Here is a 19,239-nt window from a genome sequence, read left to right as displayed (position 1 = left end):
TGTGAGGTCAGAACGCTTGAATCAACCCTACTCCTCCGCCAGAATGTCCAGTCAGGGGCGAAAATCTGATATAAACTTTGGAGGGGACAATTACATTAAATTTTCTCAAGAGAAATTCCTGAGGGGGACACCAAAAGTAGTGCTGTAACACATAGCCTACATTGTAATATGGTAAATGTATTGAGGAACCAAAGAAATAAGGTGTTTGCCGTACTCCTAACTACCGGTACCCAAAACTACACAACTAATCACAACAGCAATACCATTGCCTTTAACAAATCTTAGTTCAGTCACCAGTTTAAGTTGAGAGTGGGGGTATCCATGGCATTTTCCAATTATGTTCCTATTTTACAAGTCAAAAAAATGGAGAACCTTTCATAATGTTGCCAAACAAAGACTCAACAAACTTACCTGAGACTCCCTGTCTCTGCCAGTCTGTCCCTGCATATCTGTCCCCAACTCTGCTGTCTGTGTGCCATCTGTTGCCTGCTCTGCCTAATGACATCATTGTGAAACATTTCCCATTAGAATTTCATTTCTTTCTTATGAACATTTTATCAACTAGTCTTTGAGATATTAGGCTACTAGGGTTCTTACTTTGCGTTTTGGTGTACTGAAAAATACTCTGATGTCCGTCTTTTATTTTTCTGCCATTTTTCTACCTGGCTGGCTGGCTGGCTACACACACACACACACACACACACAGTGTGTAGGTTATTTACAGTAGGAGATGGGCTTCTATCATCTTATCTTTTATCATTCTATTTGGGCTTCGATCTAAAAGGTAGATAGCAAATATGAAACGGATTAAAATGACAAGAGTTGATAGCTGTATGAGTTCACCATTTACACAACATATGCTGCAACCTTTTGTAATTTTAATAGTTTGTTTCATATTGGCTGGCTTCCAACAATAGCTGAATTTGCAAAGCTAGCGAGCACCAATTCCATTTCAGTGGTGTTTGCTATAATCTTTGCTACCCTGGTGAAATAAAGGTGAAATAAAATAAATAAATAAAAGTTCCCTTGCGACAAGTTAGCTTTTGCAACGAGACCATTAAATATATTTAAGACAATGGTAGAAGAGAGTGTAGTTCTGTTCAGTTTGGACTTCAGTTTATTGCTAACCTTATCGCAGGGACTTTGAAGCACTAACTTACATCATCTGCATGCTGATCTTGGAATAAATTGATGATAGCAAAGATTCCATCTTTGACGAGGCCACATAAATGGAATAGGTACTAGCTAGCTTAATAGTTAATATTTGCGCGCTAGCTCTGCATATTCAGCTAGTGTGTGTGTGCGATTGACTGGATTAACCTCACTTCAGTTACGTTCATTGAGTGCCTTTCAGACAGTAGATACGACCCCTCTGTTACCTTGCCAACTAAGGAACTGGTAGTGGATCAAAACATTGTGAGGCAAAGGGTGGGGGGGTCGCAATCTTTTGAAACTTAAAAACGCGCTATTAAGTGTCTATAATCAGCACAATTGCTTTCATTGCGTATTATTAATATTATTTCAATTACATAGTTATGTTTCAGTGATATATTGGGGGGGACAAATCATATTTTTCCAAGGATGGGGGGGTCGTGTCCCCCCCGTCCCCCTCGGGATTTCCGCCCCTGCGTCCAGTGTGGTTCTGAACGCTCCGAGACCGATACGAACTGACAATCTGACAACGCTCTGAATTTACGAACGCCCAAGCGCACTCTGGCACTCCAGATTACATTTAAGATCTCACCCATAATTTACAAACAAAGCATTTGTGTTTAGTGAGTCAGCCAGATCAGATGCAGTATGGATGACCAGTAGGGATGCGTGTATTGAACAATTTTCCTGTCCCGCTAATCATTCAAAATGTAACTAGTACTTTTGGGTGTCAGGTAAATGTATGGAGTAGAAAGTACAATATTTTCTTTGGGAATGTAGTGGAGTGAAAGTAGAAGTTGTCAAAAATATACTTTACATCACTGATCGTGTGACAGGTTAAACTTTAACCGTTAAAGGAAATACACATAGGCTGTTATACATTAAAAAGTATTAGTAAGTTCATAGTATGTGAGGATCTTAAAAAACATCTAAGGTTAAAAAGATCATGCATTCTGTATTAGTTGATAGAGATTGATAACATTCATATAATTGTGTTAAAAAGTTAAAATCCATCAAGCGTACAAAGGGTAAGAATTGTAAAAGGAATGTGTAAACGTTATATTGATTACTTTATTTTGTGGTGCCTAATTGAAGAGGAAAAGTGTTCATCTGTGATCTATTAAATGCTCTTAATCTATGAGCCTGAGATCGATTGCTCTGGTCTCCACCCAAGTTCGCGGGGATATCGCGGTCTTTTCCTTATTGCAGTAAAAGTTCTCAGTGAGGAAACAATACCGTATCACTCTCATGATTATTTCTCCCCTTTTTCAGGTACGTTATTGATGATAAAACAGAGTCATTTAAATGTAATAACTCGCTAACATGTCAAGAGTGTTTAAGGTGTGTCTTAGTAACATCTTGAGGAAGTTAGAGTTAAGTTTGCAGAGAGTAATATGAGCCCTGCTCGGTTGCAGCGAAGGCTTGCTTCGTACTGAGAGTAGCTGCCATTTTATGTCGATCGTGAACGAACATGTGCGTTGTTAATAAGATATTTTGCGGTGTTATTTATATAATGGTTTTTCAAACACTTTATTGACTGTTGATAAATTGAGTTATGGTTTACTGAGTTAAAGCTTTGTGCTTGACAGTTATATTGAAATTAGTGTATGTTTCAGTGAATTACAGTGTATACTGTTGTGACTTGAATAAGCCTTGTACCCTACAACACTAGCTCTTTCCTGTAGATCTGTTGTTCTGTAAAATGTGTTACTTTTGTAAAATGATTGCAGTAAAAGTTCTCAGTGAGGAAACAATACCGTATCACACTCGTGATTATTTCTCCCCTTTTTCAGGGGCGTAACAATCTTAGGGAATACTGACTGAAGATGTTCCTCCCTACGAGGCCCATGAGACTGTGTAGGGATGTGATTTGAATAGCACTGTGACTGAAGATGTTCCTCCCTACGAGGCCATGAGACTGTGTAGGGATGTGATTTGAATAGGACTGTGACTGAAGATGTTCCTCCCTACGAGGCCCATGAGACTGTGTAGGGATGTGATTTGAATAGGACTGTGACTGAAGATGTTCCTCCCTACGAGGCCATGAGACTGTGTAGGGATGTGATTTGAATAGGACTGTGACTGAAGATGTTCCTCCCTATGAGGCCCATGAGACTGTGTAGGGATGTGATTTGAATAGGACTGTGACTGAAGATGTTCCTCCCTACGAGGCCATGAGACTGTGTAGGGATGTGATTTGAATAGGACTGTGACTGAAGATGTTCCTCCCTACGAGGCTCATGAGACTGTGTAGGGATGTGATTTGAATAGGACTGTGACTGAAGATATTCCTCCCTACGAGGCTCATGAGACTGTGTAGGGATGTGATTTGAATAGGACTGTGACTGAAGTAGTGGGATGTTATTTATCTATTTTTGTATTTTGTTTTGATATCGTTGTCCCCCCTCCCTTTATCCGCAATGGACATGTATTTCTTTCTACAGTTTACTAACCGTACAGTAGGTGGCGGCAGACACGTTATATTTGTGTAAATGTCAGTATACCTTCCTGTAGCTCAGTTGGTAGAGCATGGTGTTTGCAACACCAGGGTTGTGGGTTCGATTCCCATGGGGGGCCAGCACAGAAGAAAAAAAAAATGTATGAAATGTATGCATTCACTACTATAAGTCGCTCTGGATAAGAGCGTCTGCTAAATGACTAAAATGTAAAAAAAAAAAAAAAATGTAAAAAGAAGATGACGCTGTTGTATTGTCGTTGTGGGGAACAGGAAGTTCCGGGTAGTTAACGACAGAACTGTGCTTGTATTTCGATAGGGGTTGTGTCCGTTTCGAATGTATTATTACGGGTATGTAATAGCACGTTTAAACTTTCTAATGTCGAAATAATATATAATATGCTAGGTAACAAATCCGTCAAGGTATTATCAAGTTTGGTAAAGGTTTTAATTGTATGTGTTGTTTTGGGGTCAAACCGAGGGAGTGAAGAACGTGATTAGAAACGATTTTACAAGTCACATAGCTAGACTTTGGGTTTGTCTGAACATAAAGTAATTTGCTAAAGATTCCACTTATTTGAGTTCGTTTTTACTTGTTCTTGGTTTTGTGTAAAATGTTTATGAGCTGGTAAATAGCCTCGTCCGAACCATCCTGATCTCGCGAGTTTACATACACTGTTTCGTTAATGTAAGCTCGCGAGATCAGGATGGTATGGAGGAGGCTAGTCAAATGGCGGCTTCAACGGTTTCGGTCGTCTTTCTAGGAGTTTGCTCGTGGTGAAATGGCGACATGAGGCTGTGTGATGGAGTGTCAAAGTAGAGGGAAGCTAACTGAAGTTATCCTTCACCATTTGGAGAGAGAGACCAATTGCATGGAATGGCATCGATTAATGCAGATGAATCAGAGCACGTGTCAAACTCATTCCATGGAGGACCAAGTGTCTGCGGGTTTTCTCTCCACCTTTGTACTTGATTAACCTCTGGCGCGATATTCAAATACCTTAGAAATGCTATTACTTCAATTTCTCAAACATATGACTATTTTACACCATTTTAAAGACAAGACTCTCGTTAATCTAACCACACTGTCCGATTTCAAAAAGGCTTTACAACGAAAGCAAAACATTAGATTATGTCAGCAGAGTACCCAGCCAGAAATAATCAGACACCCATTTTTCAAGCTAGCATATAATGTCACAAAAACCCAGAAGACAGCTAAATGCAGCACTAACCTTTGATGATCTTCATCAGATGACACTCCTAGGACATTATGTTATACAATACATGCATGTTTTGTTCAATCAAGTTCATATTTATATCAAAAACCAGCTTTTTTACATTAGCATGTGACTAGCATGTAACTAGCATTCCCACCGAACACTTCCGGTGAATTGACTAAATTACTCATGATAAACGTTGCAATCAAGGTGTCCGATTTTAAAATAGCTTTTCGGTGAAAGCACATTTTGCAATATTCTGAGTAGATAGCCCGGCCATCACAGGCTAGCTATTTTGACACCCACCAAGTTTGGAACTCACCAAAGTCAGATTTACTATAAGAAAAATTGGATTACCTTTGCTGTTCTTCGTCAGAATGCACTCCCAGGACTTCTACTTAACCTGTTGGGGGTAGGGGGCAGTATTGATACGGCCGGATAAAAAACGTACCCGATTTAATTTGGTTACTACTCCTGCCCAGTAACTAGAATATGCATATAATTATTGGCTTTGGATAGAAAACACCATAAAGTTTCTAAAACTGTTTGAATGGTGTCTGTGAGTATAACAGAACTCATATGGCAGGCAAAAACCTGAGAAGATTCCTTACAGGAAGTGCCCTCTCTGACAAGATCTTGTTGTTCTTGTCTCTGTTTATTGAAGACTGAGGATCTTTGCTGTAACGTGACACTTCCTACGGCTCCCATAGGCTCTCAGAGCCCGGGAAAAAGCTGAATGATATCGAGGCAGCCCCAGGCTGAAACACATTTGCGCTTTTGGCAAGTGGCCGATCAGAGGACAATGGGCTTAGGCGCGTGTACGAGTCGACCCCATGTTTTATTTTCTTTCGTCTTTTTACCTAAATGCAGATTCCCGGTTGGAATATTATCGCTTTTTTACGAGAAAAATGGCATAAAAATTGATTTTAAACAGCGGTTGACATGCTTCGAAGTACGGTAATGGAATATTTAGAATTTTTTTGTCACGAAATGCGTCGTGCTCGTCACCCTTCTTTACCCTTTCGGATAGTGTCTTGAACGCACGAACAAAACGCCGCTGTTTGGATATAACTATGGATTATTTGGGACCAAACCAACATTTGTTATTGAAGTAGAAGTCCTGGGAGTGCATTCTGACGAAGAACACCAAAGGTAATAACATTTTTCTTATAGTAAATCTGACTTTGGTGAGTGCTAAACTTGCTGGGTGTCTAAATAGCTAGCCCTGTGATGCCGGGCTATCTACTGAGAATATTGCAAAATGTGCTTTCACCGAAAAGCTATTTTAAAATCGGACATATCGAGTGCATAGAGGAGTTCTGTATCTATAATTCTTAAAATAATTGTTATGCTTTTTGTGAACGTTTATCGTGAGTAATTTAGTAAAAAAAAAATGTAAATTCGCCGGAAGTTTGCGGGGGGGTATGCTAGTTCTGAACGTCACATGCTAATGTAAAAAGCTGGTTTTTGATATAAATATGAACTTGATTGAACAAAACATGCATGTATTGTATAACATAATGTCCTAGGAGTGTCATCTGATTAAGATCATCAAAGGTTAGTGCTGCATTTAGCTGTCTTCTGGGTTTTTGTGACATTATATGCTAGCTTGAAAAATGGGTGTCTGATTATTTCTGGCTGGGTACTCTGCTGACATAATCTAATGTTTTGCTTTCGTTGTAAAGCCTTTTTGAAATCGGACAGTGTGGTTAGATTAACGAGAGTCTTGTCTTTAAAATGGTGTAAAATAGTCATATGTTTGAGAAATTGAAGTAATAGCATTTCTAAGGTATTTGAATAACGCGCCACAGGATTCCACTGGCTGTTACGTAGGTGGGACGATTTCGTCCCGCCGACCCTAGAGAGGTTAAACAACAAATGTTGGTTTGGTTCCAAATAATCCATAGTTATATCCAAATAGCGGCGTTTTTGTTCATGCGTTCAATACACTATCCGAAGGGTAAAGAAGAGTGACGCGCCCGGCGCGTTTCGTGACAAAACATTTCTAAATATTCCATTACCGTACTTCGAAGCATGTCAAATGCTGTTTAAAATCAATTTTTATGCGATTTTTCTCGTAAAAAAGCGATAATATTCCGACCGGGAGTCGTTGTTTTCATTCAAAGACAGAGAAAGTAAAATGGGCTCTTCACGTGCACGCGTGCGCCCGTCTCATTGTTCTCAGATCGACCACTTACCAAATGCGCTACTGTTTTTCAGCCAGTAACTGCAGAGTCATTCAACATTTTGGCGCCTTCTGAGAGCCTATGGGAGCCTTAGAAAATGTCACGTTACAGCAGAGATCCTTTGTTTTGGATAGAGATGACAAAGAAGGCCAAGAAATGGTCAGAGAGGGCGCTTCCTGTTTGGAATCTTCTCAGGCTTTGGCCTGCCATATGAGTTCTGTTATACTCACAGACACCATTCAAACAGTTTTAGAAACTTTAGGGTGTTTTCTATCCAAATCAAACAATTATATGCATATTCTAGTTATTGGGCAGGAGTAGTAATCAGATTAAATCGAGTACGTTTTTTATCCGGCTGTGCAAATACTGCCCCCTATCCCCAACAGGTTAATGAATTAAGGTCACTAATTAGAAAGGAACTCCCCTCATCTGATTGTCTAGGTTTTAATTGAAAGGACAAAATAAAACCAGTGGAGACTCGGCCCTCAATGGAATGAGTTTGACACCCCTGAAACAATGGAAATGGAGAGAGAGTTTGAGAAGCAACAGCTGTGCTGGAATGCGATCAATGTGGGGAACAGTTCTGATGATATGGAGTGGGAGGATGAGGGCCTAGAATGTGAATGGTCTGTAGTGGAAAGACATAGGAAGAACAGAGATAATGATACTGGAAGCAGTGGCGCATGTAGTATAGAAACTCTAAAGAGGCCCAAGGTAGGGAGCTATAGTAATAATGTGTCACAGTGGAAAGTTGGGATGGTGTTTGAGGAGACCACAGGGCCTCATTTACACCCTATCTGATTAACCAAGGCCATAAAGAGAGGTGAAGTTAAACTGGGCCGCATCCGTGTAAATAAGAACTTGTTCTGAACTAGCCTACCTGGTTAAATAAAGGTGAAATGAAAAATTGAAAATGGTAGATTGTTAATATCTTGTGCTAGTCAGGTTCAGCAAGGGAAGATTCTTCTATTGGAAAATCATTATGGGACGAAGCTCAGAAGCCATGTTAAATTGAAAGGAGTAATCTCTGAGGTCCCAATATCAATGTCCATGGATGATATTGTTAAAGAACATGTGAAGGGAGACAGAGTGGTTGAAGCCTAAAGGTTGATCAGTAGGAAAGAAGGTTAAAGAAGTGAAAGCTTATCAGTGCTGTTGAGGTTTGAGAAGGTTTTGTCTGGAAAAGTACAGAATAGGATTCCTTAGCTTCAATGTCAGAGAATTTGACCCAGCCTCATCAATCAGCCAATCAAATGTATTTATAAAGCCCTTCTTACATCAGCTGATGTCACAAAGTGCTGTACAGAAACCCAGCCTAAAACCCCAAACAGCAAGCAATGCAGGTGTTGAAGCACAGTGGCTAGGAAAAACTCCCTAGAAAGGCCAGAACCTAGGAAGAAACCTTGAGAGGAACCAGGCTATGATGGGTGGCCAGTCCTCTTCTGGCTGTGCTGGGTGGAGATTATAACAGAACATGGCCAAGATGTTCAAATGTTCATAGATGACCGACAGGGTCAGATAATAATAATCACAGTGGTTGTCGAGGGTGAGCACCTCAGGAGTCAGCACCTCAGGAGTAAATGTCAGTTGGCTTTTCATAGCCGATCATTCAGAGTATCTCTACCGCTCCTGCTGTCTCTAGAGAGTTGAAAACAGCAGGTCTGGGACAGGTAGCACGTCCGGTGAACAGGTCAGGGTTCCATAGCAGAACAGTTGAAACTGGAGCAGCAACGGTGAATCATCACAGTGTTTTTAAATACCAAAGAGTGGGACATGTAGCTGGTGAATGTTGGAGCAATGTGACGGTTAAGTGTTTCAATTGTGATTAGGACACAGAGCAGCATTTTGTGGATGCCAGGTGCAGAGAGATGCTCAGAGATAGAATCCGTCATGATGTATCATATGCAGAGACTGTAAGCAGTGGCGGTTCTAGACCATTTCAACTGGGGGGGCGAAGCTGGGGCCAGTTGTACTGTTAGAGGGGCCAGTTACATTAGACGTTATTGGTATCATATCGTTTTCTTCACTGCATTGCAGGCATTAGCAGGCAAAAGACCATGTTCATAATCATTAGTGTTCTGCGTTCCCACTGTCTAATAACGGATGTAAAAAAAGAACGATAGCAAAAATTTGTTATGTAGAAAGTATTTCATACGCCACATTTAGGGGGGCCACAAGGGGTTCCAAAATTGTTGTCACAGGGGCACTGCCCCACAGTAAGAGGACCTACTGTCAGACTGATGGAGCTTCCATGGTTGGTCCTGTAGTAAGAGGACCTACTGTCAGACTGATGGAGCTTCCATGGTTGGTCCTGTAGTAAGAGGACCTACTGTCAGACTGATGGAGCTTCCATGGTTGGTCCTGTAGTAAGAGGACCTACTGTCAGACTGATGGAGCTTCCATGGTTGGTCCTGTACTAAGAGGACCTACTGTCAGACTGATGGAGCTTCCATGGTTGGTCCTGTAGTAAGAGGACCTACTGTCAGACTGATGGAGCTTCCATGGTTGGTCCTGTAGTAAGAGGACCTACTGTCAGACTGATGGAGCTTCCATGGTTGGTCCTGTAGTAAGAGGACCTACTATCAGACTGATGGAGCTTCCATGGTTGGTCCTGTAGTAAGAGGACCTAGTGTCAGACTGATGGAGCTTCCATGGTTGGTCCTGTAGTAAGAGGACCTAGTGTCAGACTGATGGAGCTTCCATGGTTGGTCCTGTAGTAAGAGGACCTTCTGTCAGACTGATGGAGCTTCCATGGTTGGTCCTGTAGTAAGAGGACCTTCTGTCAGACTGATGGAGCTTCCATGGTTGGTCCTGTAGTAAGAGGACCTACTGTCAGACTGATGGAGCTTCCATGGTTGGTCCTGTAGTAAGAGGACCTACTGTCAGACTGATGGAGCTTCCATGGTTGGTCCTGTACTAAGAGGACCTACTGTCAGACTGATGGAGCTTCCATGGTTGGTCCTGTAGTAAGAGGACCTACTGTCAGACTGATGGAGCTTCCATGGTTGGTCCTGTAGTAAGAGGACCTACTGTCAGACTGATGGAGCTTCCATGGTTGGTCCTGTAGTAAGAGGACCTACTATCAGACTGATGGAGCTTCCATGGTTGGTCCTGTAGTAAGAGGACCTAGTGTCAGACTGATGGAGCTTCCATGGTTGGTCCTGTAGTAAGAGGACCTAGTGTCAGACTGATGGAGCTTCCATGGTTGGTCCTGTAGTAAGAGGACCTTCTGTCAGACTGATGGAGCTTTCATGGTTGGTCCTGTAGTAAGAGGACCTTCTGTCAGACTGATGGAGCTTCCATGGTTGGTCCCGTAGTAAGAGGACCTACTGTCAGACTGATGGAGCTTCCATGGTTGGTCCTGTAGTAAGAGGACCTTCTGTCAGAACTGGTCTTCCTACTAGTCCTGACATGGTTTCGAGGCCTGTTCAGAAATCTTGCGCCCATAAATGCGCTGTGACAAAGGATACTTTAATATTTAATAAAATGTACTTCATAGATTTCATTGGTAAGCTTATCAAAACTTGGATTGTATATAGCAGAAATACCAGGTTTAAAGTTATCTTGTAAACTTCAGCAGAGTTGTTGGTGGTAACAGATGTTACTGTTGGCATGGTTTTTGATAAGCTGGATAACCTAAGGGTGGATTGTCTCAGCATGATATAACCCCCAATGTTTGCAAACACAGAAAGGGATCTATTGATAAAGTTTATTAGGGGTGTGTGAGGGTTTTTGGGGAAGGGGGGTGTGGTAGAAGTTAATAGGGATTTCTTAGTTTATTTTATTAGTACAGAATTAGACAGACATGAACCTTAAACGTTTGTTTGAGGTCCACCATGATACCATAGGAGGTCTGCATCAACGGACTTCAGTGCAGGTAGTGCCTCATCAGAGAGAAAACATTTCAGTTGCACTACAGTTTTGAAGCTGAATGTAATGATTATCAGTTCTTTACATGTGTACTAATATTCAGACACATTCAGTTGTTTCTATATTTATCTATCTATTTATCTTACTATGGTGTGAATGGGAAATACAATTGTTTTATGTGAGTGAAATAATACAGGTAAGACAAGGTTATTCAGGAAAATAGTACATAGTGCTGCCTAAAACATACTGCAACCTTGTACTAAATGGTTTTTGAGTCATTTATGTGAGTTGAGGAAATCTACTATAGATTAAGTGCACTTATGTTGTGCAATTTAAAATGTGTACTTTGTGTCTGTGAATGAATGTTTTGTCAAGGATTAGCTACCTGATCTACTGAAATGAGTAAATTGAACAACAAAAAAGAGAATATATTTTTACAGATTAAAGTGCCAGAACTGTCGAGACAATAACTTTTGTGTCCGTTTGTCTTTATTACTACAGGCTGACTCAGATTAAGTCTTAGGCCGGTAACATCAACAGTGAGGACAAACCCAGCCTGCCTCTCTCCTTCCACACTGAGTCCAAACCTACAGTCACTGGGTCCTGATTGTGACAGTGGAGCCCAGTTTGCACTGCAGGATCCAGAGATGGCATCAGTGAAGCTGGAAGACTGCAGTCAAACACTGGAGCTGAATGTCAACATTAAAGATGAAGAAGCCGAGGAGAAGATTAGGACAACTGTTAATCATGGTAAACAGCTGGTTCTATCTATAAGTTATCTTCATAAATTATACCTCCATAAGTTATGACCCAGTCTATTGCTAGGTTGAATTCTGTAATTCTGACATCACACATCCCTGAACCACTCAAGACTTCACAGCGAAGCAACATTTTTAAAAACTTGTAACGCCTGCCTATGCCCACACATTGTCTCAAGAACGTTGGAAATGTTTAATACCCTCGATCACCAAGTTAGGCATACCTCATTTCAAAATAGGCCATGACATCATCACTGTCAATATTGAATTATAATTCTTAATGTTTTACCAGTGAAATGACCAAGCTGCGTCTGCATGCCAATCGTTTGATCTCAATCAATTTCATGGGAATATGCATTTACATCTTCTTGAATTACTGTTTGGTTAGCAAATTAGAGAAGATGGTATTAAATTATATAGACTTCCTGTATTTTCTTTTAATCAAAGCACATTCTGCCTAATGGCGCGCGCTGTTGAGTTTGGGACGATTCAGCAAACCATTCTAAAATCTCGTAAGAAATGAGGTGTTGTTTTTGTTGTAACAGTAATGTTATGCTATAATATTTGGTTATGTGGACTACTAATTAATCATTAGGTGATCGTCCAAGACATTGATCTAGCTTTACTAAACAAACACCATTGTGGCGGCGCATCGCTCCTGCAGCACTACACCCCTGCAGTCTGCTGCACCGAACTAGTGATTGATGCTCACCTGGCCTACTCTTTTGCCTCGTGCAACATTTGGTGACGCAGAAACGAGAGAACGTGTTTGGCTGTTTTTATGAAAATCTGGGAATATTTGCCCAAGGAAACATTAAGTAGCCTAGTGGTTAGAGCGTTGGGCCAGTAACCGAAAGGTTGCTGGATCGAATCCCTGAGCTGACAAGGTAAAAATCTGTCGTTCTGCCCCTGATCAAGGCAGTTAACCCACTGTTACCCGGAAGGCCTTCATTGTAAATAAGAATTGTTCTTAACTGACTTGCCTAGTTAAATAAAGGTTAAATGTAATAAATATATGTATAATAAGGACATCAGTCAATTGAAATGAATTAGGCCCAAACCTGTAGATTTCACATGACTGGGCAGGGATGCAGCCATGGGTGGGCCTTGGAAGGCATAGGCCCACCCACTCGGCAGCCAGACCCACCTCAGGTCCTGGGCTGACGTTGTTACACGTGGTCTACGATTGTAGCCAGTTTGCTCTGTTCTGTGAAGGGAGTAGCGAGATCTTCAGCAGTTTCCAGCTACAATAGTCATTTACAACATTAACAATGTCTACACTGTATTTCTGATCAATTTGACATTATTTGAATGGACAAAATTTTTATTTTCTTTCAAAAACAAGGACATTTGCAAGTGACCCCAAACTTTTGAATTTATTTATTTCAGCACTAATGGTAGTGTTTTTTATATATATTTTTTAACCTTTTATTTAACTTCCTTATTGTCTGGTTATTGTCCGGAATTTCGGATGACTGATGTGCCCAAAGTAAACTGCCTGTATGTCAGGCCCAGAAGCTAGGATATGCATATATATATATATAAAAATATATATATATATATATTTTTTTTTTAATCTTTATTTTAACAGGGAAAACAGACTGAGACCTGGATCTCTTTTACGGCTGTGCCCTGTGTAAACATGTTGACATGTACAGTTTTAGGCATACAGACAAGAACATTTCAAACATGCAAAACAAAGACACAATTCAACAGAAACAATCACAGACAACATCATATTGATGTTCCATAACATTTTTTAAATGGGCAAGGGACACCAGAGTGTCTAACTTAAGTTGGATCTGCAGTTTGTTCCATAAATAAGGTGCAAAGGAACTAAAGGCAGTCCTACCCAACTCTGTGGAGACCGCAGGAGTCTCTAATGTAATCCACATCTGTGATCTGGTTTTAAAATTAGTATATCTAGTGGAAATTAATGATGATATATATGGAGGTAGTTTTAAAAGAAGTGCTTTATAAATAAACAAGAGAGCATGTTGCTCTCGCCTCACAGATAGAGAGGCCCAACCCACGTTGATATAGGATACAGTGATGAGTTTTTTAACTATCACCCGTGATATACTTGATAGCATTGGATAGAAATCACTCTGAAGTTTCTAATGTCTGTGAGTATAACAGAACTGATATGGCAGGCGAAAACCTCGAGGAAAATCCATCCGGAATTTTTATTTTTTGAGGTCACAGGTTTTTTCAATGCTTGCCTATGGCATTTACAAATAGATTGGACCCAGATTGCAGTTCCTGTGGCTTCCACTAGATGTCAACAGTCTTTAGAAAGGGTTTCAGGCTTGTTTTTTGAAAAATGAATAACTATTTGTAGTTTTTCCAAGGTGTCCCCCATTAGAAAAGTAGTCATGTTGCGTGTATCAACGAGAGCGCGCTCTACATTATTTATCTTCGCTATTGAACACACTATTCTCCGTCTTAAATATTATTGTTTATTTATATATTAGAATACCTGAGGATTAATTAGAAACATCGTTTGACTTGTTTGGACAAACTTTACTGGCAACTTTTTGGATTCGTTTGTGTGCATGTTGAACGAGTGAATTACTGAATCAAGCCAACTAAACTGCCATTTTTGGGATATAAAGAAGGACTTTATCGAACGAAAAAAACATTCATTGTGTAGCTGGGACCCTTTGGATTGCAAACAGAGGAAGATCTTCAAAGGTAAGTGATTTATTTAATTGCTGTCTGTGATTTTGTGACGCCTGTGCCGGTTGAAAAAGTATATTGACGTGAGGCGCTGTCCTCAGATAATCGCATAGTATGCTTTCTCCGTAAAGCCTTTTGGAAATCTGACAACACAGTTGGATTAACAAGGTTTTAAATGATGTAAGACACTTGTATTTTCATGAATATTTAATATTACGATTTTTGTATTTTGAATTTCGCGCTCTGTAATTCCACCGGATGTTGTCGTCCGTGTCCCGCTAGCATTTGGACATGCGCCCAAACAGGTTAACTAGGCAAATAAGAACAAATTCTTATTTTCAATGACGGCCTAGGAACAGTGGGTTAACTGCCTTGTTCAGGGGAAGAATGACAGATTTTTACCTTGTCAGCTCGGGGATTCGATCTTGCAACCTTTCGGTTGCTCTAAACACTAGGCTACCTGTCACCCGTTATGGCCAGAAGAGGACTGGTCACCGCTCTGAGCCTGGTTCCTCTCTAGGTTTCTTCCTAGGTTCCTGCTTTCTAGGGAATTTTTTTGTGGCCACTGTGCTTCTACATCTGCATTGCTTGCTCTTTGGAGATTTTAGGCTGGGTTTCTGTTAAGCACTTTGAAAACTACTGATGTTAAAAGGGCTCAACTGACTGGTTCTTCTGATGTTCACACAGGACACCATGTTGAGACATTCTCTACATCCAGAGAGCAACAGCAGGAAGATCACAGAGCTAAGAGGTCTCATCACTGCCCACATTGTGAAGAGATTTTCCCATTTCTATCAAAGCTAAAAATACACCTAAAAATACACACAGGAGAAAAGCCTTACTCCTGTTCTGACTGTGGAAAAAGCTTCAAGACATCAACGGTGCTAAAACTTCATCAGAGAAGACACACAGGAGAGAAGCCTTATTACTGCTCTGACTGTGGAAAACGTTTTATAACATCAACTCAGCTAAAAGTTCATCAGAGAACACACACAGGAGAGAAGCCTTTCTTCTGCTCTGACTGTGGAACTAGTTTCTCTCAACTTTCCCACTTAAAAACACATGAACGCATACATACAGGAGAGAAGCCTTATTACTGCTCTGACTGTGGAAAATGTTTTAAAACATCAAATGAGCTAAAAGTTCATCAGAGAACACACACAGGAGAGAAGCCTTATGTCTGCTCTGACTGTGGAAAATGCTTCACAACATCAACTGATCTAAAAGTTCATCAGAGAACACACACAGGAGAGAAGCCTTACTTCTGCTCTGACTGTGGGGAGAGTTTCTCTCAAAAGACCAACTTAAAATCACACCAACAAATACATACAGGAGAGAAGCCTTACTCTTGCTTTGACTGTGGAAACCGTTTCTCCCAATTGGGTAACTTAAAATCACATGAACGTATACATACAGGAGAGAAGCCATACTCCTGCTCTGACTGTGGGAAGAGTTTCTCCCAATTGCATACGTTAAAAACACATGAACGTATACATACAGGAGAGAAGCCTTTCGTCTGTGCTGACTGTGGGGTGAGTTTCTCTCATCTGGGTACCTTAACAACCCACCAACGTATACACACAGGAGAGAAGCCTTACTCTTGCTCTGACTGTGGAAAATGCTTCACAACATCAACTGATCTAAAAGTTCATCAGAGAACACACACAGGAGAGAAGCCTTATTTCTGCTTTGACTGTGGAAAATGTTTTAAAACATCAAATGAGCTAAAAGTTCATCAGAGAACACACACAGGAGAGAAGCCTTATGTCTGCTCTGACTGTGGAAAATGCTTCACAACGTCAACTGATCTAAAAGTTCACCAGAGAACACACACAGGAGAGAAGCCTTATTCCTGCTCTGACTGTGTAAAAAGCTTCAAAACATCAACTGAGCTAAAAGTACATCAGAGAACACACACAGGAGAGAAGCCTTATTACTGCTCTGACTGTGGAAAACGTTTTAAAACATCAAATGAGCTAAAAGTTCATCAGAGAACACACACAGGAGAGAAGCCTTACGTCTGCTCTGACTGTGGGAAGAGTTTCTCCCAATTGTATACCTTAAAAACACACAAACTTATACATACAGGAGAGAAGCCTTACTCCTGCTCTGACTGTGGAAAATGCTTCACAACGTCAACTGATCTAAAAGTTCACCAGAGAACACACACAGGAGAGAAGCCTTACGTCTGCTCTGACTGTGGGAAGAGTTTCTCCCAATTGTATACCTTAAAAACACATAAACTTATACATACAGGAGAGAAGCCTTACTCCTGCTCTGACTGTGTAAAAGATTTCAAAACATCAACTGAGCTAAAAGTTCATCAGAGAACACACACAGGAGAGAAGCCTTATGCCTGCTCTGAATGTGGAAAATGTTTTAAAACATCAAATGAGCTAAGAATTCATCAGAGAACACGCACAGGAGAGAAGCCTTATGCCTGCTCTGAATGTGGAAAATGTTTTAAAACATCAACAGAGCTAAAAGTTAATCAGAGAACACACACAGGAGAGTAGCCTTTCTTCTGCCCTGACTGTGGAATTAGTTTCACTCAACTTTCCCACTTAAAATCACATGAACATACATACAGGAGAGAAGCCATACTCCTGCTCTGACTGTGTAAAATGCTTCAAAACATCAACTGAGCTAAAAGTTCATCAGAGAACACACGCATGAGAGAAGCCTTACCTCTGCTCTGACTGTGGGGTGAGTTTCTCTCACCAGAGCAACTTAACACACCAACGTAAAACACACCTTACTCCTGCTCTGTAGAAGGGTGGGCGTGTAACTCAAACGTCTAGCCAAAGGTTGTGTGCTTGAATCTCATCAAGGAGGATTTTAGCTAATTAGCAACTTTGCAACTACTTACTACTTTTTAGCTATTACTTAGCATGTTAGCTTAGCATGCAACTACTTAGCATGTTAGCTAACCTTTCCCCTAAACCCATTTAACTCTACCTTAAACCCCTCACCCCTAACCTAGCTAATGTTAGCAACAACAACTTGGATTTCGTAACATATCATACATTATACGAGTTGGTAACATATTGTATAAATAGCAATGCGTAAAATAATATACGAATTGTAATTCATAACATACCATACATCCTACAAGTCATATTATATTGAACAACAATCTAAACGCAACAATTTCAAAGATTTACAGTTCGTATAAGGAAATCGATCAATTGAAATAAATAAATGAGGCCCAAATCTATGGATTTCACATGCAGGGGCTCAGCAATGGGTGGGACTTGGGAGGGCATAGGCCCACTTGGGAGACAGGCCCAGCCAATCAGAATGAGTTTTTCCCCACAAAAGGTCTATATTACAGACATAAATACTACTCAGCCCCCCCCCCCCTCCTCAGACAATCTTGCAGGTGAAGAGGTCCTGGGCTGCCATGGTTACATGTGATCTGCAGTTGTGAGGCCGGTTGGATGTACTGCCAAATTCTCTAAAAAGACATTGGAGGTGGCTTATGGTAGAGATAAATATTGAATTCTCTGGCAACAGCTCTGGTGGACATTCCTGCAGTCATCATGACAATTACACATTCCCTAAACTTGAGACATCTGTGACATTGTGTTGTGTGGCCTTCTATTGTCCCCAGCACAAGGTGCACCTATGTAATGATCATGCTGTTTTATCAGCTTCTTGATTCGCCACACCTGTCAGGTGGATGGATTATATTGACAAAGGCTGAAATGCTCACTAACAGGGATATAAACAAACTTGTGCACAACATTTGAGAGAAATAAGCTTTTTGTGCATATGGAACATTTCTGGAATCTTTTATTTCAGCTCATGAAACCAACACTTTGCATGTTTTGTTTATTTTTTAGTTCAGTTTATATTGGTAGGCCAATGTAATGAAACCTGACATACTAAATGGAGTGGCACGGATGTGTTTGTAATATATAATACGTTTTTCTCTGAGACCAGGTTGTCCGTCTGCAGTGTTCTGTGGGAATGAGCTAGTAGACACATTTTTTTATTGAACCTTTATTTAATGAGGCAAGTCAGTTAAGAACAAATTCTTATTTACAATGATGGCCAAGGAACAGTGGATTAACTGCCTTGTCCAGAGGCAAAACGACAGATTTTTACCTTGTCAGCTCAGGGATTCGATTTAGTAACCTCTTGGTTACTGGCCCAACGCTCTAACCACTAGGCTACCTTCCACCCCTAACATGTATCAGATAGAGATGGTATGATGATCACTTTTCACCACTAGTTTGGGGGGATTATTTTACTTTATTTAATGATACACAGCTTATGCAATGAATACATGTATTTATTAATTGTCTTTAAAACTAGATTAGTTATTTTAGTTACTGATCATGAATGTGTTTGGATAACTGCATTGAAGCAAACTTTATTGATCTGCCAATGAAAAATAAAGTTACATGAATATGTACTGGTCAACCTCTTCTCTTTAGTATTCAGTTCTTCATATTAGATCTGACAGCATGAATGGTTCTTATGGTTGTATTCAGTTCTTCATATTAGATCTGACAGTATGAATGGTTCTTATGGTTGTATTCAGTTCTTCATATTAGATCTGACAGTATGAATGGTTCTTATGGTTGTATTCAGTTCTTCATATTAGATCTGACAGTATGAATGGTTCTTATGGTTGTATTCAGTTCTTCATATTAGATCTGACAGTATGAATGGTTCTTATGGTTGTATTCAGTTCTTCATATTAGATCTGACAGTATGAATGGTTCTTATGGTTGTATTCAGTTCTTCATATTAGATCTGACAGTATGAATGGTTCTTATGGTTGTATTCAGTTCTTCATATTAGATCTGACAGTATGAATGGTTCTTATGGTTGTATTCAGTTCTTCATATTAGATCTGACAGTATGAATGGTTCTTATGGTTGTATTCAGTTCTTCATATTAGATCTGACAGT

At 40.3% G+C, this 19,239-nt stretch overlaps 1 protein-coding gene across 2 annotated transcripts in view; it reads left to right on the top strand.

Annotated features, from left to right (window-relative positions):
- Nucleotides 1–2,336: 2,336 nt before the first annotated feature.
- The window catches only part of LOC106594300 (uncharacterized), a 29,922-nt gene continuing 13,019 nt past the window's right edge, over nt 2,337–19,239 (top strand). Inside the window, exons 1-3 of one of the 2 annotated variants that reach the window (XM_045698524.2) lie at nt 2,361–2,424; nt 11,382–11,630; nt 15,005–18,737. In XM_045698524.2, the coding sequence (XP_045554480.1) occupies nt 11,528–11,630; nt 15,005–16,833 (1,932 nt within the window). In that variant the 5' untranslated portion in view covers nt 2,361–2,424; nt 11,382–11,527 and the 3' untranslated portion in view covers nt 16,834–18,737. Of the gene's footprint in view, nt 2,425–11,381; nt 11,631–15,004; nt 18,738–19,239 lie in introns of those variants that run through there. The other variant, XR_014381275.1, reaches the window with a different exon arrangement.

Source organism: Salmo salar, chromosome 17 (genome assembly GCF_965601325.2).
Source record: "Salmo salar chromosome 17, fSalSal1, whole genome shotgun sequence".
NCBI lineage: Eukaryota > Metazoa > Chordata > Actinopteri > Salmoniformes > Salmonidae > Salmo > Salmo salar.
Note: the sequence above shows the minus strand (reverse complement) of the source record. Positions and strands in the feature narration are given on the sequence as shown.